Source organism: Toxotes jaculatrix, chromosome 2 (assembly GCF_017976425.1).
Source record: "Toxotes jaculatrix isolate fToxJac2 chromosome 2, fToxJac2.pri, whole genome shotgun sequence".
In the NCBI taxonomy this organism is placed as follows: Eukaryota; Metazoa; Chordata; class Actinopteri; family Toxotidae; genus Toxotes; species Toxotes jaculatrix.
Window position 1 is genome coordinate 22,774,423 of NC_054395.1, and position 25,328 is coordinate 22,799,750.

A 25,328-nucleotide genomic window follows, 5' to 3' on the forward strand; every position below is an offset into this window, starting at 1 on the left:
CCACACAACTCTCACCATGGCAGATTAGGCGCTATACGTAAACAAAGGGGGGAAACATGGAGATGCTTAGAGCTCCAGTATACACAATTCAAAATAGAATCTGCTGTGTTCACAGACGCTGAGTTGGCCAGTGTTACATTTTCAGACTTGTCCTCCTCACAAGAGGGTGGAGTCACTGCGAAAATGATGAGACTGGAAAAAGAAGATGAAAATAAGATGATGGTCTGCAACCAGCTGTTCATATCATTAAGAACACAATTGTCATGAAACAATTAGCTCTGTGTCACTAAAATCATCTAAAGTCATACAACTTGAACCACAATATAGATGAATTGTTCCTACACTCTGATACGATCCATAGGTGGGTCTCCCAAAAAACTGCCCTTACGGTGACAGGCTTATCAGACCTTAGCCATCATGATTACAATAATAAACAGGTGGAGGGTACTGGCAGCGGGGTGTCTGACTTTCGTTGTTGTGGTTACCATAATACCGTTAAGCTTATGGAACAGTCATAATTTGGTTAGGTTTAGGCACAAAAACTGCTTGGTTAGGAAACGATCGTAGTTTGGGTTAAAATAAATGCTCTGTTAAGGTTCCAGAGCCTTCATCGTCATGGTTACAATAATAGATATGCCGTTACATTTGTTGAAAGGCCACAGTTAAATGAAACAACAATGACTCCAGTGATTTCAAACAGAAAATGAACTGTTGTTTCCCATACCAAAGTCCTGTGTTTTGTCAAGTCATCCATCCACTTTAATCTGCTCTCAACATGATTACTATGGCTACTAGAGGTCATCCTACAATAAAACGGAACTATGGGTTGTAAAAAGTTGCTTGCACAGATTTTTTACAGGACAGTCTCTTAAATTCAGTGCACAAGAAATGTACTTAAAACATTATATATTGGTGTATTCTGTATTTTTACTTTTGCAATTTAAGATTAATAGATCAACTTAATCTTAATAAGATCCTTAATCTACAGGCTAACAGAGATACATAATAAAGGAATTTACAGGTGCTCTCTGGTCTAGAATGGCAACAGCCACTATACATACATATCATGATTGATGGTTTTCATGAAACCTTTTGAGGCACTGGCATGTTAGAATATAACATGTAGTTTAGAATACACAGAGAACAGCAGTTATAATATGCATTGCTAAAATGTTCTAAGGGCATGTGTGCATGTCCATACTATACTGAGCCAGGTCAGTGGGAGCAGATTATTTCTACATAATGGTCTTATTCAGTAAAACAAAAATGAAGGCCACATGTACTGGATTCGTTTCTGAAATTCTATCTGCATTGGACACAATTTAAAACCATGCATTGATTTGTTAATAGAGAACAGCCTTAATGCTCATGACTTTCTCTGTTTTGCTTTTACTTATTCCATTTTCCTGAAACACATGACATCAGACAGAAGATATACCAAATGTGGCTCAGATGTGGCTGACAGTGGTTTCAACGCACAAACAAACTGGCCACATGTTGGTGTTTGTGCCAGACAATGGTGCAAACATAAGCCACATGAAAACTTGTCTTTTAAAATACTGTTGAATACTGTTTCCTGAAATCATTTGGCTTTCACTTGAACAAAAGCTTCAATTTCAAACTCATTAAAAGGAAGGTGTCCTTTCAACTTGAATCGTTTTGCAGCTTTGTACATTATGTCTTCCAGATAGCTTCAAACGATTGGCAGGCTGCCTCTCTGTGAAGCTCTGTTTGAAAATAGAAGACACCTAGAAGTTTTAGATGAATGAAAAGTTGTTTTTACTGTAAGGATTTAAAATTAAGAAAAAAAGAAAAACAAAAAACCAAATAAGACACTGCAAGAGATTACAATATGACCACATGTATTCAGCACTTCTATAAACTCTAAGAACAAAAAAGAGAGAGCAAAGACAACAAAAACAAAACACTATCTTGAAATGGAGCAAAACTGAAATCAGCCACTTTGAGTTGGTACTTTCAGAAAATTCTCAAAGTAAAAAGTACCACTATCTCGCTTAAGCATATCATACATAAACATAAAAAGAAACATACAGACACACACGCAGAGGCCTGTCATGAGTGTACCAATTAGGTGCGCTGTAGCGCACAAGTGTTTCAGAGAATGGCACTGGTTCAGTGAGCAGTAGGACATTAGAAACAGTCTGTCACTTGCAGACGGCAAAGTCAGAGCAAACTCTTAAAGAGCTGAAAGCCAGGCGTTTCACGGCTTTAAAGCCCAACAAACAGGGATAGCTCCTCCACAAACACAAATGCCGACAGGGACAAACAGAGAGATATGTTCCTTCAGCAGTACAGTAAAGCCTAACAGCCGGACAAGAAATACAGGTATTGGCCAGCAGGTCACAAACAAACTGGTTAACTCTGAAGAGAAAAAGCCTCTACAAGAGAAAGGTTTTTAGGTGGCACTGCATATCACATTCACAGTCCATCTGTCAAATGTACTCTGGTGCACGCACAAAGATAAAAAGGCACCTTGTGTGTTTTGCTGTGAGTCAGCAAAGTGTCTGCATTAAGAGCTTTCCTGCGGCCTTTTTAAAACACAGACTTTTGCTCGGGCTTTGATGTTGTGCATTGTGTCTCTTCAAAAGGTAGAGCAGGACTGATGTTGAGTATCAGTTTGAAGTTTGGGTTTTCAAAAATGGACTTACTAACTTAAAAATAAAACACAAACCGTATAACATCTTGTATTCATTAGATGGCGAGGACTCCACAGAGTCTGCATGAACAGATGCACCTGTGGCTCTATGTTTATGTTTTGAGAGCCTTTGACTACAGCCATATTACACCGACAACATCTGAAAATTCAATTTGCATATGAAAACAATGAGTATTCACCCTAATGTAAAATGTCTCAACAACTATTGGATGGACCGGAGTGAAATTTTGTATAGATATTCGGAATGAATTGTAATAACTTCATCTAGTGCCAACTTGAGGTAAAAAGTTTAATTTGTAAAACTAATGACATTCCTATCAGCCTCATCTGTATTTGTGTTAACGCTAATACTAAACTAAGGCGGTGAACATGGTAGACATTATACCTGCTAAACATCAGCACATTAGCATTCTCATTGTGAGCATGTTACCATGCTGATGTCAGCATTTAACTCAAAGCACCACTGTGCCCAAGTAACCTCAGGGCCGTTAACATGGCTGTAGGCTCTTAGTCTGGTGAGGTCATTATTCATGCCAAAGCAATTGGAGATGACTAAACCTCCTCTTCTTCCTCCTCCGTTGGTTTGTAAGAAACAAAATTATGCACTCCTCCACCGCAACATCAATCAAATCACTACCAAACTCATACTGGGTGATTGACTGTATTGAAATGTTAAATGAATGATCACAGAAGTAGTTTGAAGTGACAGAAAACTGGCCACATATTATTTGGACATGCCTGTGTCACAACCTTTTGAAAAGCTCAGTGTTATTAGCCATTTGCAATAAGATACAAGACAGCCATTTTCAGATTTACTGACGGGACATAGAGGACAGGCAAGGAAAAAGATGCGTTCTCAGATTTATCCGGCTTGGTGGCCTATGTGTGACAGAAAGATAGTGTGCTCTCTGTGTTTTTGTGTCATTTGAATGATAGGTAGAAGTGATGTGGGTGAAATTATTGAAAGACCTTCCTCCACATTAGTGAAAATAACACGGAGTAATGGAAGTTAAGCAGTGAATGACTTTTCCAATTATTGCAGTGTGAAAGGAGTCTGGTCTTTAATAGTGCAGGCTTATGGCAAATTAGAGGTGCTATTCTCCCTAGAGGTAATAATGGAATGACTCGCCCTGCACACTCCCTTCTTCCAGGCAGAGAGAATGAAAATAAGGCAGCCATTGTAGTGGCAGACAAAGAGCGGTCGCACCCCTTAGCTTTGGCTTAGCAGGGTTAAAGTGTGAGGCCTGCCATCTCACTATTACCCCCCACCCCCCACTCCCCCTTCTTTCTCTCTGTCACTCTCTTTCATTAGGGGATTGATTAAATTGTGAAATCGGGAGTGTGATGGATGCATGAATGACTTCTCCAGTCACTCCCCTAGGCTTTGACAAGGACAATATCAAGGACCCACTGTCGTCCCTTCATCCCTAGGAAACCCAATCTGGGTAATTAGAGTAAAGAGTGTTAGAGACTTGTAGAGGAGAGAGAAACAGAGCGAGAGAGCGAGAGAGAGAGAGAGAGGGTGACAGTGGCACAAAATCTGCTGCAATTGCATTTTTCCCGGTCATTTACCCACTCTTCCCCCCCAAACTCCACAGATACACACACACTTTTGCACCGTCCACCTTTCATGCACCACTATCTCCCTCTTCTTTTACCCCCTCCCTTCTTCTTTTTCTTCTCACTTTCTAAATCCATCAGGCTGCAGTGAAGATGGGAAATGCAGACTAGAGGGAAAATGGATGGAAGAAAGAGTGAGGAGAGTGAGATTAAGGGGGGAAAAATGAAAGTGGCTGTGAATTGACTGCATCAGCAGAACCCTGTAGCAGAGCATGAACCTTCTGGCTGGAAACAGGAAGTGAAGAGAAGTTGCCAGGACTTGTTTGATTGGACCCCCGTTTGGCAGAATGGATCTGCAGTATAACGTGAGAAAGAGGATTTTCCCCCTTGACCAGACATGTGACCTTTGTGGGATCCTAAGCCGCTGGAATAAATTTGTCTCGCATTGTCTTTTTCAGTCCAGTCAGAGAAACAATGAATTACATCTTTGCACAGACACATTTCCAGTGGACACAGCTGAAGGGCTCTTTGGAAGGAAAAACATACAGTACATTCCTCTGAGCCTTCAGGGACAAACACTCGGGAGGTATCACGAGGAAAACAGATGTCTAAGGACCCAGATGTGGGTGTAAAGGCGAAGGAGGAAAGGTGTTGTCGGTAGTGGCGGGAGCAGTATGCACGTTTGATGTTGACTGGAAGCCTGACAAAATGGGCTGCTCCCTGCCAAGCAGAGGCAGAAACTGAAGAGGGGCTGGACCTTGCCATGCTGCTGCTGGGTGTTTTGAAAAGTTGCACACTCACATGTACATGCACGCAAACACAAAGACACGCTTGCTCATAAATGTACACGCACACACAAATACATGGTCCCGCTGCAGCCTCTAAGTGTGTGTCAGAATGTTTCCCAGGATGTTCTGGCTCTCACTAACTAAGCGAGGGATTCAGCTTGGCAAACTCCACCTCAGCAAGAGTCCAGCTGTCATCTTGACAAATGAACCTTGGAAGAGTGAGGAGGTGTGTGTGTATGTTTGTTCAGTCATGCATGTGTGTCTGTGGATTCATGCCTGTGTATTTTTGGTGGAGCATGAGCATGTGTGTCATAAGGATGGCATACAGATGGCTGTTGTACATGTGGTTTTTGCTTTTTTGTCAGAGGCAGCTGACCAGTTCAGAACCAGCAGTGGTCAGTTTCCGTGAACCGGAAGTCCCGGAAGTCATCAGGAAAATACTGCTGAAAATCTGGAAACACCCCCAGCCGCTTGGCTTGACACTGACTACATAGCAACCAGAGCAAATCACCTTATATAAAGAAGCATTTTGCACAGCCTCAGATGAACCATAATATCATCCCCTGTATGCTGCGATGCCAGGTGCTGTGCAAAGAGCTATGCATCACTCTGGTTTTATGAACAATGTGGGATGTTAAAGCTTTTATAGAGCGTTAGGAGGAAATGTTCTTTTCTCCTGAAAATGAAGAGCAAATAAAAATGTGTAAAGCAGCATCAGGGAGTATTGGCCAGAAATACTCATAAGTGAGAAGCAACGAGAACCCTGGAAAGTTAAAGGACAAGTTATAAAATACTGGCAACTATTTTTCGGGCGCTAAACTGTTTATCTTAGGAGCTGTTTCATCTTGAGATGCTGTAAAGCATTTCATTGTGCGGTGAGGAATTTTATTACACTCATACACAGTGGTGATACATGCTTGCTTGTACTAGGTCTTCATGCGTGTGTCTGTCTGTGCTCCTGTATGTCTGTGGGTATGAGTGTGGTTGAGGGGAGTTTACCACCATACAAAAACATGATCACCCCATGACAGTCTCCAGCATACTTGCATGAAAAGAGTCTCACTGACGCCTTTCATTGTAAATGACAAAGTAAATAGGATCAGATTATTCTGGTGCAGGCCTCAGTTTTGATTTCCCTCACATTTTACCTCCAGGAAAGAAAGAGCCAAAGAGGGGAAAATGGAAAAATACAAGCACATTAAGTGAGATTAGAATTTTACATCACATGACTTGCATCCAAAAGTGCTTCAATTCAATTCAAACTCATGCCCAAGGACTTTTCCCCTCGCAATTACTCTTTTCTTCCATTTTCTCTAAATGCTGTGGCTTTGTGTTGAATCAAATTGTATTTTGCTAGGCCTGTCTCAGGCAAACATGCAAACATTACTGAGCAGAGGTGGGAGGAAAGGATTGCCTGATGGGACGACCGCAGTGTCTGCATTTCTTCCGCCTGTGCGTCTGTCTGCTTGATCTGCTCTACTGTCATTTTGTCCCTCTGTCTGTCTGACTGCCAAACTCTCTGTCAACCTGTCCTTTCTGTTTGACCGACCTTGTCTCATATCACCAACAATCACTGCCACCCACAGCCCCCTCCACTTCATCACTGGTCCCCACCTCCCTGAGTCCCCTTCCGAATATCTTTCTTCCAATTTCACTGCACATTATTTTTTCATGTCTTCAGAGGAACAGATTCTTGGTTCTCCTTCATCCTACTGATCCACAGGGTCACTGAGGCCAACCTCCAGGGGACCAGACAGAGGCTGTTTGTTAAGCTGTTATTTATCTCCTTCATAAAGTCCTCCTCATCTCCTATTAAAGAGCCCAGAACTGTTGCCCTTGACTCACACATAACTCTTGTGTCTTTTGGTGAGATGATTTACTGTTTAATTTAACACCAACTGAACCCAGGAGGGAGCCCGCCTGGTGCTGCCTGATGTCATATCAGAGAGGAATGTGTTGGGGGGGATTTGCGAACATGTGTGCGTTTATCTCTTTGTGTGTGTGTGCGTTTGTGCTGTCTGTGTGCATATGAGTGAGTGGGTGGCTGAGGCAGGGTTTTGTTGTTTGTTTTGTTACTGTAAAGCCTTAGTAGTAGCTGCTCTGGGCCTGGTTGCGCAAAACAAGGCCACGGCTGGAAATTTTACTCTTGAAAAATAAACCGTAGTTGAGTTTGCCTGATGAACATGTTTACCAGGACTTCACGCCACTAATTTCAAAATAATGAGATATTAAACAGCGAAAATTACATTTCAGTCTCACTTCCCTGAACACAGGAGGAAACAAAGGCCAAATGCATGAATGCAGTTACAATTTGTTTTTCTCATCAATACAAGGAGATTAGGAGACTCCATTTCCTGGGGCTGATAAATATAATTATATTGATCTCACTAATTTCATTAGAGGAAAGGAAATGGAGTTCATAAAGTATTTGTTATATGCCATGTCAAGAGTACTGTAAAGAGTAGGGGGGGGCTCTTAAGAAAATACTGGATTGTTGAAGGGAAACTAGAATCAGGACTAAGAACAGAAAAATTCCCTTCCTGTTTTATGAATGCCCCCGATCACCTCCTTGCATGAGATATTAATGTACCCTTAGATGCTCACCTCTTTCCTTAGATACATGAATCTCACACTATTCAGAGGATGGTCAAATTGCTTTTATGGTAAGATGTTTCATTAATGATCTGACCTGTCAAAAAAGACAGGCGTGAGCAAGCTCCTCCATCACAAAGACTCCATTAGCAAGAGTAACAATGTAAAGCACTCTCAGATCCCTTTGGTGTTTTACTCATGCCATCATAACTCGGGGCTGGCTATCCTGCTGTATCCCCGCTATCATGAGAGTAGACTTTTTTATGAAACAAATGAATAGTCATTATGTGTGACTACTTCAATTATAGACTTGCATGTGCCATGGCTGATGTACTTGTAGATTTTAGAAATCTATACCAAAGTTCACAGCACTAAAGCCAATGGTTAAGGTTTATTTAATTCAAATCCAAAATGTCAACTCGCTGGTAATGCTAAATGGAAAAGTCGGGAGATCAGCAAAAAATTTGATTCATCTTCTGTGAACCAATGAATGAGTGCACAAAATTTCATGGCCATCCATCTAGCAGTTGTTGAGATATTTCACAAAAAATCAAAAAATGTCAGCCTGCTGGTGGTGCTGTAAAAACAAGTCAGGTGAATACCAAAGTCATTAGGATACATCGTCTGAGGATCATGCATGTCTGTACAAAAGTTCATGGCAATCCATCCAGTAGCTGCTGAGATATTTCTGTCCGGACCAAAGTGGTGGAAACACAGACAGACTGACCGACATCACCATAACACAGACATCAACAGAGCCATGCTGCTAGCAATAAAGAGGATCAGTAAATATCAAACTGTGTATTTAGCCAACTGATTTGCAATGTCTGCAGGAATAAAATTCAAAGCTCGGGTTTGGAAAGGAAATACCTCGTGTGAATTCTTCATGAGGTCAAACCAAACAAAAAGCCAAGAGTTTAAAGTAGCCAAGATGTGTTACTGAGCAAAAACAAAGAGCAAAGGAAGCGCTGACATGACTGTTTGTGCTCTTCCCCCAGAGTGGATCAAGGTCTCTTGCTTCTTTTTCCTCCCTCTTTTTACTTCACAGGAGGTCCAACCATTTCCAAAAGAAGTTTATTGCTTCATTGATTTACGTCCTCGTGTGTGTGAAGTGAGCGTATGTATGTTGAAGATGTCGCCTGCCAAGAGAGGATTTTAGCAATGCAGAAGAACATCGAAAGAATGCAAGACAAAACATAGCCCTGAAAAAAATACACTTGAATATATATACAGCAGCGCACATCCCGTACAGTTCATATGTTTGATAGACTTAGTGTGGCCGCACATTTGGGTGTTTTCACAGCCTGAATTTATTTAGCCCACAGAGTTCTGTGCAGCTCGACATTCGTAAAACGTTCCATATGGGCAGCAATGTGGTTTCCTAGTGACCAAGCTCTGGATTGGACTGTGATCCTTAAATACTCGCGTCTCTGTGTTTCACCATCCTGCAGTTTCTCTGGTGGACTAGGTTAAAAAAAAAAAACACACACACACACAAGATGGAGTCCTGTTTTTCAAGCTTAGCTTTTTCTTCTCTTTGTTCAGGGATAAAGCAGAAATGCAACGAAACAAAACCCCAAACAATGAGCATACACAAAGGCAACAACGCGGCACATGCGCTTTACTGATCCTTTGTTTGCTGCCTGTGTAGGACAAGTAATTTCTCTCTTTGCACTGTGTATGCATGTGTATGTTTGTTTGTGACTGAGTGTGTGCGTTTGTCTCAACAGGAGCGAGTGGGAAAGGATGAAGGGGCAGACTGGAGCAATGCAGTGCTGGTGTTGGCCGGGTGGTGGGGTGGCAGATGCCAGAAGGCTTCATTAGACTCGAGGGAAGAGGCTGTGAACACCAGTTCTCCGCGAAGTCTATCAGACCTAAACACAAACACAGACGTGCCTCTAATCCTGGTCTAGCCCTACATTCCCTCTCTCGCTCCTTTACTTTCTCGTTCTCAACCATACCCACCCATCTATGCGCCCCCCCGCTGTCTCAAATTCTCCAATTCAATCAGCTCCAGCTCCAGCTCACTAGTACAGTATGTTGCTTTTTGTTCCTCCTATTCTTGCAGATTTCTTTCTCTTTTGCCTGTCTTTCTGGTGTTTTTGTTGTTGCCGTGTCTGTCAGTGAAGCGGAGCAGTCATTAATCACTGGTAAACGTTCGCAGAGGAGAAAGCAGACACCTCAGGGGGGGAGTTCTCTCATTTTGCTCGAAAAACGCTTTTCTCAATGTGCTCCGTGGAGGAAGATGTAGAAACTGGAGCACAGGTGCTGCAGCGAGTACAATAAACATAACCAGATGCACTGCAACACACACACCGAATCAGATACAAATGATGGTATTTTGTGCATTGTTTAACATGCTGGCCCTAAAACTACTACCAGGAAATAAATACCTATAGCATATTACTGATACAAAATGTCGATGAAAGTGCAGGATATCAAATAAAACTCTTTCTCTTCATATCCGTCAATACAGGGCATTAGACAAGTACCCATTTATTTGGCTTATTGCTCTCACTCCTGCTGTTTCTCTCTATAGTATTCTTGTCAATATAATGTCCTGTGATTATTGAGGGATGTAGCTGCACTTTATCGGAATATCTGGCTCCTCTGTCTCAAGGACAGCCAGCAGACAGAAAAACATTCTTCCAGAGAAATATTATCCAATAAAACAGTTTAGCTGAAGTTGCAGTGATTTTCACATTCCTTATTCCAGCTCTCAAAATAAATGTCTTCTCACTCAAAATAATATCTCTGTTGGGCAAACAATAAAATATTACTCAAAGCAGACGAGGTTTGAGGAGTGAGTCAGGTTTTAGAAGAGGGTCGCCAAAATGAAGAGAGAAGACTGAGGACATGGAGAAAATAAGTTGCAATGAGTGAACAACTGAAAAGGATGAAAAGAGGCTAACGTTGTGAGAAATGTTTTTTGTACCAACTGTAGATGTCTAGGTACACATCAGCCATTCCCATGTGAGGGAACAGCAAACTGTACTAACTTTGTGATTTCATGCTTGTTAGGCTTAAATTAATAAGTTACAGTTTGGGAAATTCACTTGTTGAGAGTTAGATAAGGATCGATACTATTTACATATCTGTCCATTAAATATGGAGCTACAGCCGGGAGACGGCTAGCCGAGCTTAGTGTAAAGACTGTAAATGGGAAAACAGCTTGCAGTCGACTGTACACTAGTAAACTAGCATTTACTGAACTAGCAATTCCCAAAATGTCAAACTATTCTTTAAATGTTACTGACGCATGCCAGTTTATATTATGTTAACTGTGTAAACAGTCAGATACAGTGTATTAAAAGCAATGATACCATGACCTCACCTGCACCAGTATCTCTCTCTCTCTCTCTGCTATTTTCTCACAGACAGTGAACGGTAAAATGAAAAAGGCCTTTTACTGGACAAACATTTATTCATACCTCATCTTGCTCCTTGGATAGATTGTTGTTTCATCAGGATTTTGTTCATTTTTCTGCTGATGGTTGTTCTAATAGGGGGTTAAGGGAGTTGGGTGGTGGAGGGGGATGGCTACGTTGAGTCTTTATTTACCCAAGCAAAAGAAATCGATGCGTCTGAGCCGTAGGAGAAGTGTGTGGATCAATGGAAGGTTTCAAAAAGCCTCTGTGAAAAATCAATGTCCCTTACATGCTATTGATGGCTGTTTGGCTGCAGAAGAAAGAGAACGACAAAGAACACCTGTTTATTGTGAAAAATTACTCCCCCCACTCTTTGTTTTAGTCTTTCTGGATCTCTTCCTCCTTTTGTTTTCTCTAGAACCGTCCTTCTGTGCTTCTGTTTCCCCTCCATTGCTTTCTTTGCTGGACTTCCATTTTCACCTTTTGTTAAAAGTTAAGAACTACTCATCTGTTGTAAAGAACCACAACAGTGCTGAAGCAAATGCCTGCTAACACCAGGCTACATTCAGAACAACTCTGTAACACTAAAAGTCAAAAAGGCCTGATATTAAGCCTGAGAGGTGCCCTGTGCACACTACACCTTGATGTACAGCGGAAAAGTCTGAAGTGCTGGAGCAATTATTTCAGCGCTGCTATTAATAAAAAGCAGTCAATAATATCTCACTGAGCTCTGACATTGTCTTGGCTTTAGAGAGCGATGGGAGTACAGTTCTGCCAAGACTTTGCCGGAGCAGTCAACATTTCCCTCGAGCCATGTCAGGCTGCAAGCTCAGAGGCCAGTCAGTAGGGCCTCTGTCCTGACACCTGCCCGATCCTGTGCTGGCCTGATCAAAGTGACAGTGCTGCAGACCTGCGGATATGCAGGTGAGGGCTGCTGTCACCCTGCCTGTCCAACTGATGGCAACTTGGTCAGGGCAGGGAGAAAAGCGGCGGGATGGCGGGGAAGGCCGCTGCCTGTATGTCACTCATTGCTGCGTCGGATGACAGAACAGCCCATTAGGAAAGGGACCGACTTCACAGGCCATTAGGGGAGGCATCACACAGCAATAGCACACAGAACACTGAGCAATGGCACATTTGGAGAAAGACAGGAGAAGAGATGAGAGGGGAAAAAAAACACCGCAAGCTCTGTTTTGCGATGTGTCCTATAAAAAATTTAATTGCGATTACAATATTAAATGTCAGAGATGAAAAAAACTTCATCTTCTGTGTTCATGTTGATATTAAAGGATAAAATATGTATCCTTGCTTGAATCCTTTTGTTGTTTTGAGCACATTTTTAACTGGGGGGGCGTTGAAACAGATAAGCATCAATTCTCAAAACAAGTTATAAAAGTCGACTAAACACATAAATAATAAGGACGGCAAAATCATCCACATGCCATTCACCCCCCAGAGCTGTCTCCTTGTTAAAATCTGTAGTTCTCAGTATGGCCCTGCCTGCCCTCCAGTCATCATTAAAGAGAAAGACAGGAACCTGAGAGCCCAACAGGGGCATCAACACGCATCACTTCTCCTCTGCTCTGAACGCTCCACTCTCAGCAATCCACCAGCCCCTGACGGACCTATTTACTGCACAAAGTGGTCTGTGTTTGGCTGCACACTATACTTCCAAATGTTCCTTTGATACCCTCTCTCTTTCTCCCTGCCCTATCCCCTCTGTCTGTCTCTGGTTCCGACCAGCTCATGGAAACAGCAGAACTGTCCGGCCAGTTTATGGCTGGGTGTAGCACTTCTGAAGGGCTCAGCGGGCTTAGAAGAGAATGCCACACTGTGCCAGGCTGATGGGACACACTCCAGCTTTAGACACACTCCAACTCCAAAACAAAGACTTACAAACTCTCCTCTCTTTGACTTGATGTTTTTGCTTCACTAAAAAAAAAAGAGAAAAAAAAGAAAAAGAAAAAAAGTTTCCTTCAAGCAGCTCCAGAGGCTTTTCCCTGGGGATTGGATGAAACCCGGTTGAAAAACAAAGAACAGAAACAAAAGGAAAAAAAATGCTTCTTTTGCACAATTTAAGACCCAAAAGAGATAAACTGTGAGAGTTTTGTAAACAGCGAGGAAAAGCTGATGGCTAGATATTCCAGATAAAGGGAGAAGGAAAGTGGGAGCAGGAAATGAAGCAGCGGTCTCCTGGAATGATGGTTTTTGATGAATTACAGACCGCACCACAAGCTTAGAGTCTAGAGCTTTGCTATGAGAGACAAACTGCGCATTCTGTTATGACAGAATCTCTGAATTTTAAACACAGTGCAGCTCCAGCCTTTGCACAACAGCACATTTACACAAATGTTTTTTTATTCATGTTTTCTTCCTTCAACAGGCTCGACCCCTAACCTTCACCATGCTGTGTTTGTATTTTGTATTTATCAAAACTAGCAGTAAATTCGCCATGATGAGAGTCAGTTGTTGCCACATTCCAATCTTGAATGCTAGATGAGAATAGGCTCATTGAACAATGATTAGGCACCAGAGGCTGAGGTGTTACTACTTGTAAATCCCTAGCTCTGTAGACATGGATGTACACAGGGACACACGTGCAAAGTGAGGCTATAGTCAGGTCATTTGTCATGTTGTTACGTCTGATTTATTTACGTTTTAAACCATCATGCCCTTACAGGGGCACAGGGACTGAACCACTGTCCTGCCCTTTTGAGCCTGAGGATAGCAGCTTTTCATACGTACTCCTTATATTTCACAGGAAGCCCAGAGTTATGGCTTCAGTAAAGATTCTGTGACAAATTGTATTGTTATAAAGCAGCTATAAAAATGGTACTGAACTTTGGGCAACCTTTCTGAAATGGTCTGATAAAAGAAAAAAGGAATGCATAAAAGAGCAGAAATAATCATTTGCTTCACTGTGAATCCCCTGGACCTCACACGGAGGGAGAGTTTAGCTGCGTAGCTGTTTTGGACCCTGGTCTATGTCTGAAGTGAAAACTTCTCAGGGCCAATCAGGGCTATTTAAATACCTTAAGATTTTGTGGCTATAATTACACCAGGGGAACACAACATAATCATCTGCAAGGATGTGGAGAACAAACCAGTTATGCTAATGTATTTCTGTTCTTTATCACCGTCCATCACACACCCCCCAATCAGCATTAGCCGTGAAGAGTCCTCAAGAAATCCCAGCTGTAAATTCAGAACAAATCAGTGATGCGGCCCATCAAATCTGTCACTTACGCTGACGAGCATCTGAGGGAACGGTCCTCGAGAATTTTCTGCCACGTTGATTGGTGGGATCACCCAGTCCCTCTTCTGCCTCCGTAGACCCTTGGAGCTGTTCAGGCCAGACCCTGAGAACATGATGACAGGAGGTGGTGCCTGCAACGTGCCCTTCTTCTCCTTTCTCTCAGTGACTTTCCCCTCTTCCTTTGTGACCTTTAAGACAACACAAGGCTTTATTTAGGAGGTTAGAGGTGCTACTTATGATAACAGCTAAAGTAAGTTTTTGCAGTGTCAAAGCAGAAATTCACAGGACAGGAAGAATAACACTGTAGCACTGTTAATCAGGTTAAACTGACTAAAATCTTTGGAGAGTGTTTATTCATGGAAATGTTTAGCAGTTGGGTGATTGTGTTAGTGAATAAATGCTTAGGTCCTTGCAGATATTGAGTGGTTAGCGTTGTGCAAGCCACAGCAGAGTACAACTCCACTGCCATGGCTGCTGGCTACATCTGATCCTACTAACAGCCCGTACCATAAACTGTCCACATTCTCTAATCTCTTCACGCAGCCAAGTGCAGAGGGCTTTAGCTTGAAATAAGGAAACCGCAGCAGGTTTAAGTAGCATCATACAACACTGGAAAAAAAGAAACTTTAAAGCTAATGTTACTCCAAGACTTGTTCTCCATGATGTGGTTTCTATGGTTGAAATGGCAAATGGAGAAACCTCAATTATCATCAGCTCAGATGGCAGTGTCAAATACAAACACTGGTGGGACAATCCCAAGTACACAAGTATATGTGTTCTAATGACAACTGTACTGAGGAATGTATGTAAGGCAGTGTGTGTAAGGCAGCTCTCTGGCTCCTCCATCTCTGTCGTGAAAGACAGTGTCCAGCCTTCCTCTCGTCATTGTGATACTGAATGTGCAATGTGTCACCAATATAGCTGAAGACAATGCATAATGTCACTATGGAAACAATTTTTTTTCTGCATCTAACTGGTGACTAGGAAATTTGGCAACCATAACAAAGATGACATACGTTCCCTGCGCTAATACTGCTCAAAGTCGTAAACTCTACAGTATGAACATATTTTAAATAAAGTTTAAATAAAGTTTTAGAAATAACATGTTGAGCCCTTGTGATCCTGTTAGGAAAACCTACTGGAGTCATTGAATGGCTGATTTTTTTTTTTTTTTTTACCTTGACCAAAGATCACCAGTTTATGTTTTTCAACAACTCATCATATTCTGAAGATACTGCATCTTATACTGTGTGTTGTGATTTGCTTTTTCCTTTCTTCTGGTGATAAACTCCTCATAAATCCCTGTTAGAAATGGTAATACACACAACTCACAACAAAAAGGACTAAAACTAGTGTGTAGTAAATTAACCATTTAGTATGGACAATGCCATTGAGCTTTTCAAAAGCTATATAAATATATAATAATTGACCAAGAGCTGGACAAAAAGCAATAACCGATGCTTTAATAATTCTACCATATTAGCTGGTACTACATGGCAATTAGGAAATTAATTAAAGCGAGTGAATATAAACTAAATACAAATTATAAGCTTCCACACGCACATCAAAGAACTCCTCTGTTATATTAATCTACAAAATTCTTTCCTATTTACCACTTTGTCTGTTTGCTCATATGTGACTGATAAGTAGTTTACTGTGATATTTCCAAAACCGTGTGAAATAAGATTAAACTACAAAACCACTAGAATCCACAGCTCTGTTATCTGCATCCGTGCTGTAACGCAGACAGGGTTGATAAAACTTCCTGAACAAACCGACATAGGTGCAGCGGTAGAAAGATACCCCAGTTCTCATTTGCGCTCTACTGTCTGCAGAGTGCAAATGAGCAATAATGTGTTAAATGATGTTCTTATCTAGTTAATTTTTGCCATCATGTATAAGACCTGAGTAGGACAGTGCTGTAAAAAGTGAGCACACAGGTGTAAAGTCTGTGAATTATTTGCATGTATGAACGTGTGCATATAGATATAAATATATATTTATATATATGTGAAAGAGACCATAAACTCCAGACTTTGTCATTTACACCGGGTATAAAAATCCTATTAACAGAGAGCATGTCTGAGGTTGGATTTACAGCCTCTTTCAGTAGACACTGACAGCTGAATCACAGACACACACTTCAATCATACAGTGCTCTCCCATCATACACTCCCCTCACACGGTCCCTGCAGGCAGAGAGAAACGACCACCACAAACCTGTCTTTTTGAAAGATGCTCAAATAAGGAATTTGAAGGGAGCCCATTTTCAATCCCCTCATGAACATTAACTCACCAATGAGTCACAGGAGCTACATCGCATGCTGAAACTACTGAGCATATCACCAACCTAACATAATTTCCTCATAAGGAAATGCTGCAAAAACATATGAAGCATATGAAACATATGAAGGTGAACTACAAAGAATCTGCTTCATTAAAGATGCTTCCAGGGTGGGTATATACAAACAAAGGTCACTGAAGATACAGTAAGAGCTTTAATTGTGCACCCCAGGGCTAGTTAAGGCAACTGAGTGCAGGTAATCAGATATGTTGCTTCTTATGTTTAAGTTTATTAAACATATTTACACTTCCATGTCAAGGTTACATAGGGTCCACCATCTCAAGGATTACTTCTTAACTACCATATTTAATGTCCCAGAGGCTATAGTAGGTGTGCTGTAGATGTGCTGTAGATCTAGTGATCTAAAGGTTATATTAAACTGACATTCTGGAGAGTTGCTCTACAGAAAGTTTACCAACATATCTCAGGGTTACAAGCCAATAACAACATGTCAAGAATTCAGTCACGAACATCATTGCTGAAGCTATGCATCAGTTGCACTCTCTGTCTCAATCACATTCCCTTGAGCTATCCCTTGCTACGGTGCGCCCCCCCCATGCCCTTCTCTTCCAGTGTTATTGTTTTTCTCCGTCTCTCCTCTCAGGCTCAGGGTCCTGACAGCTTGTCTCAATAACAGTGATTCCTCAAGCACTGGGCCGTGTTAGGCTGATGGTGCACCAGCAGGTAGAACAGCAGCACAAAAGTTCACCTATCGAACACCAGGCCCCAGCACATCCTCAGTTCATGTCTGTTGCATGTCATGCCTCAGGGGAAGGAATGGAGAAAATATTTTCATCCATTCATTCAACCTTTATTTAGGTAAACATAAAAATTTATAGAACTGCCAAAGACATCACGTGATCCAGCTTCAATTTACTGTTCTGTCTACTTGCAGCATTAACACCTGAATCATAATATTTCTTTGCCTGTTGGCCAAGGGAGTGTGTGTGTTATTTGACTGGTTGTGTCAGTCTTACATCAATAGGTGGACCCAGATTTTATAGTTACATGTGACTACGAGTAACGGGTTGGCCTGAGTATGAGAAACTACACGTTTCTGCAGTTTTTAATCAAATGCTGAATAAGGGTAGCACACAAAATAATAGCAGTCCTGTTACACAAAGAGAATGAGTGACAATGCAAGATAGGGTGTGATGGGAAAAAACGTAAAACAATTGGAAATAAAAACCACACACCAAAGATGATAGAGAAAACTGTTTAGTTTCATTACAGTAAACAGTGCAAGCAGAGAGTGGAGAATATATGCATTCTGTATGTCTGTGTGTGTGTACGTAGGTGTCTGTGTGTGTGTGCATGAGTGTGTGTGTGTGTGTGTGTGTGAGTGGGAGGGTGTTCATGTCATAGAACAAGAAAAATCTGGGCTTGTGGATTCGGGAGCATAAGAAAAGAGGTTCAATCACCATACATTTACATATAAAGAGGCTAGTGTTTTTAATACTTCCTCCAATTTTTCATTTTATATTACTTCTGTGCGATATGTAGCCTTACAGTTCCTCCCCAGCAGTTGACATTTGAGAATATAAATAAAATACAACACAGGGGCAGGCAACAGTGTTGGAAGATTGCAATGGCTTCTGGCACATATTGAAAGTTGAGGGTTCTGTACAATGCAGTCTATAAAAAGTGTTTTCTCTTTGTCTCTCTCTGTTTGTTCTTGCCTGGTCAAGGTCCCTCAGAGGGTTGGCTTGTATCTGCCAGCGGAAACAATGCTTTCAGGGCTGACTTCATTAGATGGACGCCCAGGAGAAAAGCTTTTAAGGCTGCTTTAAAGGAAATGTGTCAAGCAACCTGGCATATGGTATGTATGTGTTTGCATGGATAGGATAAGGTGTGGGGTGCGGAGAGGTATGGGCTAAGGTGTCATGTTCAGTTTCATCAAGCGCTACATTTCAGACGTCATGTACTGTGCCGTCCAAGGCACTTTCCATAACAGTCCAGGAATCAGGAGAGGTGGTTAACATTAGAGGTAAAGGTATGTGAAATTACATTACATTTACAGTATATAGGAATAAAAATTCTTTCTAAAATTAATTAAAATGTGGATTATATTATTATGGACCATAAAGTGAGGATATAAAAGTAAAATACAAGTTTGAATTCTTTCTGTCTCCAATTACTGGGCAAGGGAAAGCAGCACATCCTCTTTTGGCCACTAGGGGATCCATAACCCCTGAAACAGACAAAAACTTCTGCTCATGAGCCTGAGCAGCTTTTTCTCATGCTCATGGCCCAAAAAGCAGCTGCACTCTGTCCTGTTCCTCTTTTACTGTGTTACTAGTCTGTTCCAGAGACAGTCCAGGCATCCAAACACACATGTTGCCATATTGCATGTTCGTTGTACTGTGTGACAAGGTCACTGAAACATGCACATGATGATCCTTTGCATTCAGTCAATATTCAGGAGACCAACCTCTGCCAAGTGCAACATGCCTGTGTACACAAACAGGGTTTGTCAGCAGAGCGGGAGGAGACAGATGTGAGCAGGGTCTGGACAAATGTATTCTTTTTCTTCAGCGAGAGAGGCTTACTGGGGTTGACTGCAGGGGATGGCTGCCCCACATCCCACAAGTGCGGTGAGGGGAGGCAGAGGTGGAGCGAGACATGTTTGGGATGGAATGAGGGGGGATGAGGAGAAGGGTTGTCAGAAGCAGATGTGCACCCCCACCCACCCACCCACCCCCCTAAATAAGTCATGCTCCAGATCCTTTTATCTACACATGCTAACAGGTACTAGTGAGTTCCCCCGAGGAGAGATGTAGAGAGAAAAAGATGGAAAGAAAAAAAAACAGAGAAAGAGACAGAGAAATGGAGAAAGAGCTGTGCCCATCATTGCTGCAAAAGGCTTAAGTGGGCTTTTCTCTAGCCATGGTGTAATTCTGATCAAACCCTGCAGCTCCGATTCGCTCTTTCTTATTCACACTCACACAGAAAGAAAGAAAGTACAGGAAGGTGATGAAATTGATTTAAAAACAGGTTAAGCTGAGATGTCTGCGCACTTATTCAAACTATTATAAAAGATAGAGGATAAGAAGCACAAGCAAACTGGAGGCAGATATTAGAATTTGTAACAACAGCTTTGCAGATTCCAGAGATTTAAAGGTCGTGTTATTTCCCTTAATCCCACACAAAGGGGGCGCACACTTTCTGACATGCAAGCCGGCACTGATTAAACCTATAGGCTCCACACATAAGACACGTCATGCCCTAAACAAAGACACAACCACACGCAGACCATACACAGAAATGAAAATTTTACACAAAATTAGCATAATTCACACTTGATCCGACATAATCTCGAACAAAAAACCAAATAACATTCTCGCACACACACCAGACACACACGCTTAAGCACACTAACACTATGTGAACAGGAGTCACTGAGTGTGAAATGGATGCGGCCCCCCAGCCCTGGTGCCATGAGCCTTAGCCAGCTGGCGGCGGTCCCAGCTCTTCCCCTCTATGCCACTGCCTCCCCAAAACCCTGCACGCTTTGATATCAGCCAGCCCCTGGCTACCCAGACATCTGGAAGTTATTATTCAACAGAGCACGCCACAAAGCGGCATTTCCATAATGAAACATCACATTTTGTTTCGAAGCCCTGCTTTCTGCTCCTGCTCTTGCTGCATACATGTTTGTTCCAGTGCCTAGTGTGTTTCTGAACTCTGACCCTGCCTTGCTCTCTCATTGTTTGTTTGTCTATTCATGGCTCAGGATGTTCATATTAGTTGACTCACTGGAAAATCAAGTAGAATAACCAGCCATTTGACCCTTGACACACTGTATTTTAATACTGAAGCTCATAGTAACCAGTGACTCATTTGAAGGAACCTGAATTACAAAAGAGCGAGAATGAAGGCCAAGCTATTCAGAGCCAGAATAACATACTTCTTCTTACATCTTCTTACATCCAGTCGCACTAATGGATCTTCTGTTGACCGATGTCCACGCTCTGAATTTCTTTTTGTTTCTGTGATTCTCTGACTGACTGACTTTGTGCCACCTCTTCTGTTTTCTGGCCATTCACACTACAAAGACAATCCATCTGAAAACCCTGTTTTCTTGTTTTTAACCGTCTTTAAATTTATCTCTCAATATCTAAATACTGAAAAAGATTAAACTATTTTGAAAAAGTCAGTCAGTCCTTCAGTCATTGAAGCTAACCTTGCTGGCATCAGAGAAGTTTTGTTTTCACTTTATTTTCATTCATTTCATTATTTTGCTTACACATCAATCTGAAGTTCACAGTTTGTTTGTGGCTTATGAATATCTCAGGAATCACCAAGTGATGACAGGATAATTCAAAATGGCTTCTGAAGTCCATTTATAACGCTGTCAACATCCCTCTGATAACATACTGTATGTGACTGGCTTAGCATTCTGGGCTAGTATGGGAAGCAGTCACCCATCATCATCACATGAAATGGAATAAGTAGGAAAAGCAAACAAAGGTAATTAAGGTTTAATTACGAATTTGAATCTTGATTCTTTGCCATGAATTGGTTTTGGAAAAAATGAAATTTAATTCATAGAGAACAGATTCTATAATGATACACAACCTAGTAACACTGGATGAAAGGGTGCTTGTTGTTTCTACAGTGACAGTTTCTTTGGCCACTTGGGGGCAGCCCAAACAAGCTGTAAACACAACACTTTCACTTTTTAAGTTGATATCGCAATCTTGTCACCAAAAGTTTAGACATCCAGCAGACACAGAGCAACATTTGCATGTTTTTGGAGTCGTGTATTTGCGTTGTGGAATGTAAGTTTAGTACTCACTGTTCTTTTAGCTCTCTTTTGTTCTCCACTAAATCGTGAGGGAATTATCTGGCTCTTTAGCTGCTAAATGCTTCACTATGTTGACCAGCTGGCTGCAGACTTCTTGCTGGTGCTGGCCAGGTAGTGAACAGAGGGTTTTTAGAGCTGCAGCAGCTGAAACAACGCTACCAGAGCACTGAGACTTGATTGAAACGTTAGAATTGTGGGGTTACAAGACCAAAACAATGAAATGAAAGAAGTTATAAAAGTCTGTGGAGCAGAGTCGGGTGGTAATTCTCTGTGGGTTTGTCACTACAAGCAACACCTTTCACATGTCAAATTGTCATTTGATCCATTGTCATAACTATATTGATTATAACTATTTTAAACGTTATGGTTTTAAAATTTTTACCTTTTAAATTCAATCACAGTTTTAAACTTCCTTCTGGTTCCTTCTAAAACCCAAATTACTTAGCAAGATTTAGTGACTCCTTGTCAGTCACTATGTCTTGTTAGTGATATGTCTATCTCAGCTAGATTTGATCTTGTCAGGAACTTACTGGCCCATGTTGTGTACGAGCCATCTAGAATTGCACTGTGTTGGTGAACACGGTCTCATACTCATATGTTTTGTCGCTACCTAATCTGATTAACGCTTGTGCTGATATTGACTATCAGATCTGGCCTTGTGTGGTTCTGTAGACATGGGGACAGTTGAGCTCAGGCTGCTCTGTCCTCGTGACCACTGACAGCTTTTAAATAGATGAAGAAGAGTTGAGGACCCGTGGGGTTTCCAAGGCATGGGATGTTTTCCAATAACAGCTTATGGCTGAGGGGAATTGTATTCTCCCCCTGTGGCAGTGTGATTCTATCACTTTTAACCACGTGCTCCTGTTACTTCTTTCTGCCCCGATCTCTCTCTCTCTCTCTCTCTCTCTCTCTCTCTCTCTCTCTTTCTAAAACCCCAAGGAGTTTTGACCTGATTCTTGGCTGTTACTATCACCAGACCACTGGAGAAAATGTGATAGGAAGAAGAAACTCTGGGGTGATAATTGGAATTTGAAGCATGATATGTGCATCTGTGCTCGAGCTCAATAAGTATATAACTCACCTCATTTTCATTTTGCTGAGGTGACGGTGAATCAATCAGTGCCAGTTGGACCACAGTTTCCCAGACATGTGTGTGTGGATCACTTGCTGTCAGTTTAAACTGGACCGGTTCATCCAGGCTGGCTCCGTCTTGCTGGGCAAAGATGGACCCATCTGTCCGCACGCCGAAGACGGGGTCACTGCTCTGGAAAACCACAGCTTCATTCCCCGCGCAGTCATCAAACTTCACTGCAGACAAGAAGAAGTGAAAAGATTTCAGAATCAGAATCATCTTTATTTGCGAAGTACGCATACACATACAAGGATTATTTTGCCGGCAGTTGTTGTCTCTCTAGTGACAAGGTAGCAAGGTAAAATTTTCAATTTCAATATACTACTCATTAAAGCAGCTCATTTCAGTGATGATTAAGTAATGAAATAGGAACAAGGTATGTGATGGCATATGGGAATGTAGCTGGCGGTGCTGTTCTCACTCATAGACATGCAAACACACACAAGCACAATACACCTGAAGTACACACATCTCATCAGGAGGTATACAGTAGAGTGACCACTTAGAGAGACTGTATCACTGTGCCTGGTTCAACAGCGGTGTATTTCATCATTAGTCTCTATTAGTTATAGGTCAAAACATCACAAGGATAAGACTCTTGAGGATTGTTCTCTAGAGAAGCATGTGAAAAGTCGTGAAGCATTTCTTGTGGAGGCACTGAGACACACTGTTCTTATCAAAGCTGGCAGCTGAATTTATTTGTAGGTAACTGACTACTGGAATTACAGAGCAAGTGTTTTTTTCATGCATTTTTTTTCCTTTATTATGATAGCGACAGTGAGAAGAGTGACAGGAAAGTTAGGGGATGACATGCAGAAAAGGGTGTCTGCGCTACACTCTACCAGGTGACATACCAGGACGCCCTAAAGTTGCAACTTTTTGAAGACATAAAGTACAAAGAGGATGCTAAATCATAATTTATTTGAGAAATCTGCAGAAACATAATGTTCAAATTGTCAACCCCTTCTGCAAAAGCAGTGCATTCATGTCCATAAATGTTTAAACTGTCCTGTCAGAAAATATTGATTCAACTAGTGTTGTGGCATTTAATGGTACCATGCTTTTTTCCCAGAGTGACAAACAGTGTGCTTTTAGCTTTTAATGTGAGGGTAAAATCGTTCTCTTTCTGATCTTCCTCCAGTTATCTCTGGCAGATGGACTCAGCTCTCAGCCGAGAGGTCATCTGTCCTCAACATGAATACTGCACAGGTCTCCAATCCTCCTCTTTCCACACTTTACACTGATGAGACAAACTACACAAACACTTTATGCAGTATTTAACGCACTGCATCCCAATCTCACTGTACAATATGAAGTACAGGGGAATAGCAAAAGGAGGATTTGAATGGTTTCTTCCCTCCACAGAAAATAGGTTCAGTGCCCTGTTTTCTTCAAATCACAAGGGTCCAGTGCCGCTCTCCTTTTTTCAAAGCTTTGTTTCACCCATCCATTGGTTTATGTAAAAGGTTTGTTAGTGTTCTGTGGCACTGTAAATGAAAGTGATTGATTTGAACTCTGTGCTTGTGTAACTTGATTCAGAATTCCACAGTTTAGTCACATGCTCTCACACCCAGTGACCCTCATTCATTTTTTTTTTTTTACTCCTCAGTGGTGCAGTCTTTTTGCATGAGAAGACATAACAGTTCAAACCAGGCGGTTTTATCTTTGTTATATGTACAGTTTCAGTACACTCACACTCGAAGGAAAAACTTAGGATTTCTAATGAGGCTGCAGATGGTGGGGTCAAACTTTCAACATGCATCAAGAGCATGAATGCATGGACCCAGCCTGCCTTATGCCAACAGTCCAGGCTGGTGGTGGTGGTGGTGGTGGTGTAGAGGTGTGGGGAATGTTTTCATTGGTTTCATGAACATGGTCATTGTACTTCAGTTGCCTCCCGAGTCATCAGATCTGAATTCAACATAAGACCTTTGGGATGTCTTAGAATGGGAGATTGGCAGGATGAATGTGCAGCTGACAAATCTGCAGAAATTATGTGATGCAGTCATGTCAATATGGACCAGAATCTCAAAGGAATGTTTCTAACATCTCGTGGAATCTATGCTGGGTAGAACTGAGGCTGTTTTGACAGCAAAAGGAGGCCATACCCAGTATCAGTACGTTGTTCCAAACAAAGTGCTCGCTCAGTGTATAGTTTGTAAAGTCAGTTTTATTTCTATAGCCTATTTTAATTACAAATATATATATATGGCTCTGAATGAGTTTTTCAAATTAATATGTGCATATTCATATATCCCATGCAAACATTATGTGTATTAGTGAGAACAAAGATTTATTTTAATTACTACTCAACAAGACACAAACAGTCACGCCATATACAGCGCCACACAAAACAGGGCTCTGATTGCATTAACAGAAATAACAGTTTTCCGCAAACAGAACATGAAATGACCCAAAACAGCTATTTGTACTAGATTCACATAAATAACAATGTTTATCGCTATCCGTTTAGCACTTCTCATTTCCCTGAGAAAAACAACATCTTCCCAGAAAGAAATATGTCTGTATTAAGTTTCACCAATTAGGCAGAAACAGTAAACAGAGTTCATATAAAAGCCTACTGGGATGTGCTGCATGAGCAGGGACTGAATAGACTAAACGAAAAAAAAATGAAGCCTCAGACGATGATTCTGCCTCAGATGATTTGAATCTTTGGCTAATATGCAGCAAGTGAGCTTAAAATATAGAAAAATGTTCAAATGTTCTTCATATACAATACACCTCCTTCAGAACTGAACATTACATGTAACAGGGAGATGTATAGAGGTTCAGTTACTCAACAG

The 25,328-nt window shown here is 41.5% G+C and overlaps 1 protein-coding gene across 1 annotated transcript in view; it reads right to left on the reverse strand.

Annotated features, from left to right (window-relative positions):
- The window catches only part of LOC121199482 (cadherin-4-like), a 206,309-nt gene that overhangs the window by 39,091 nt on the left and 141,890 nt on the right, over window positions 1–25,328 (reverse strand). The window contains exons 4-5 of the mRNA XM_041064214.1: window positions 22,474–22,700; window positions 14,232–14,429 (exon numbers count right to left, since the gene is read on the reverse strand). Of these exons, the coding sequence (XP_040920148.1) occupies window positions 14,232–14,429; window positions 22,474–22,700 (425 nt within the window). The remainder of the gene's footprint in view (window positions 1–14,231; window positions 14,430–22,473; window positions 22,701–25,328) is intronic.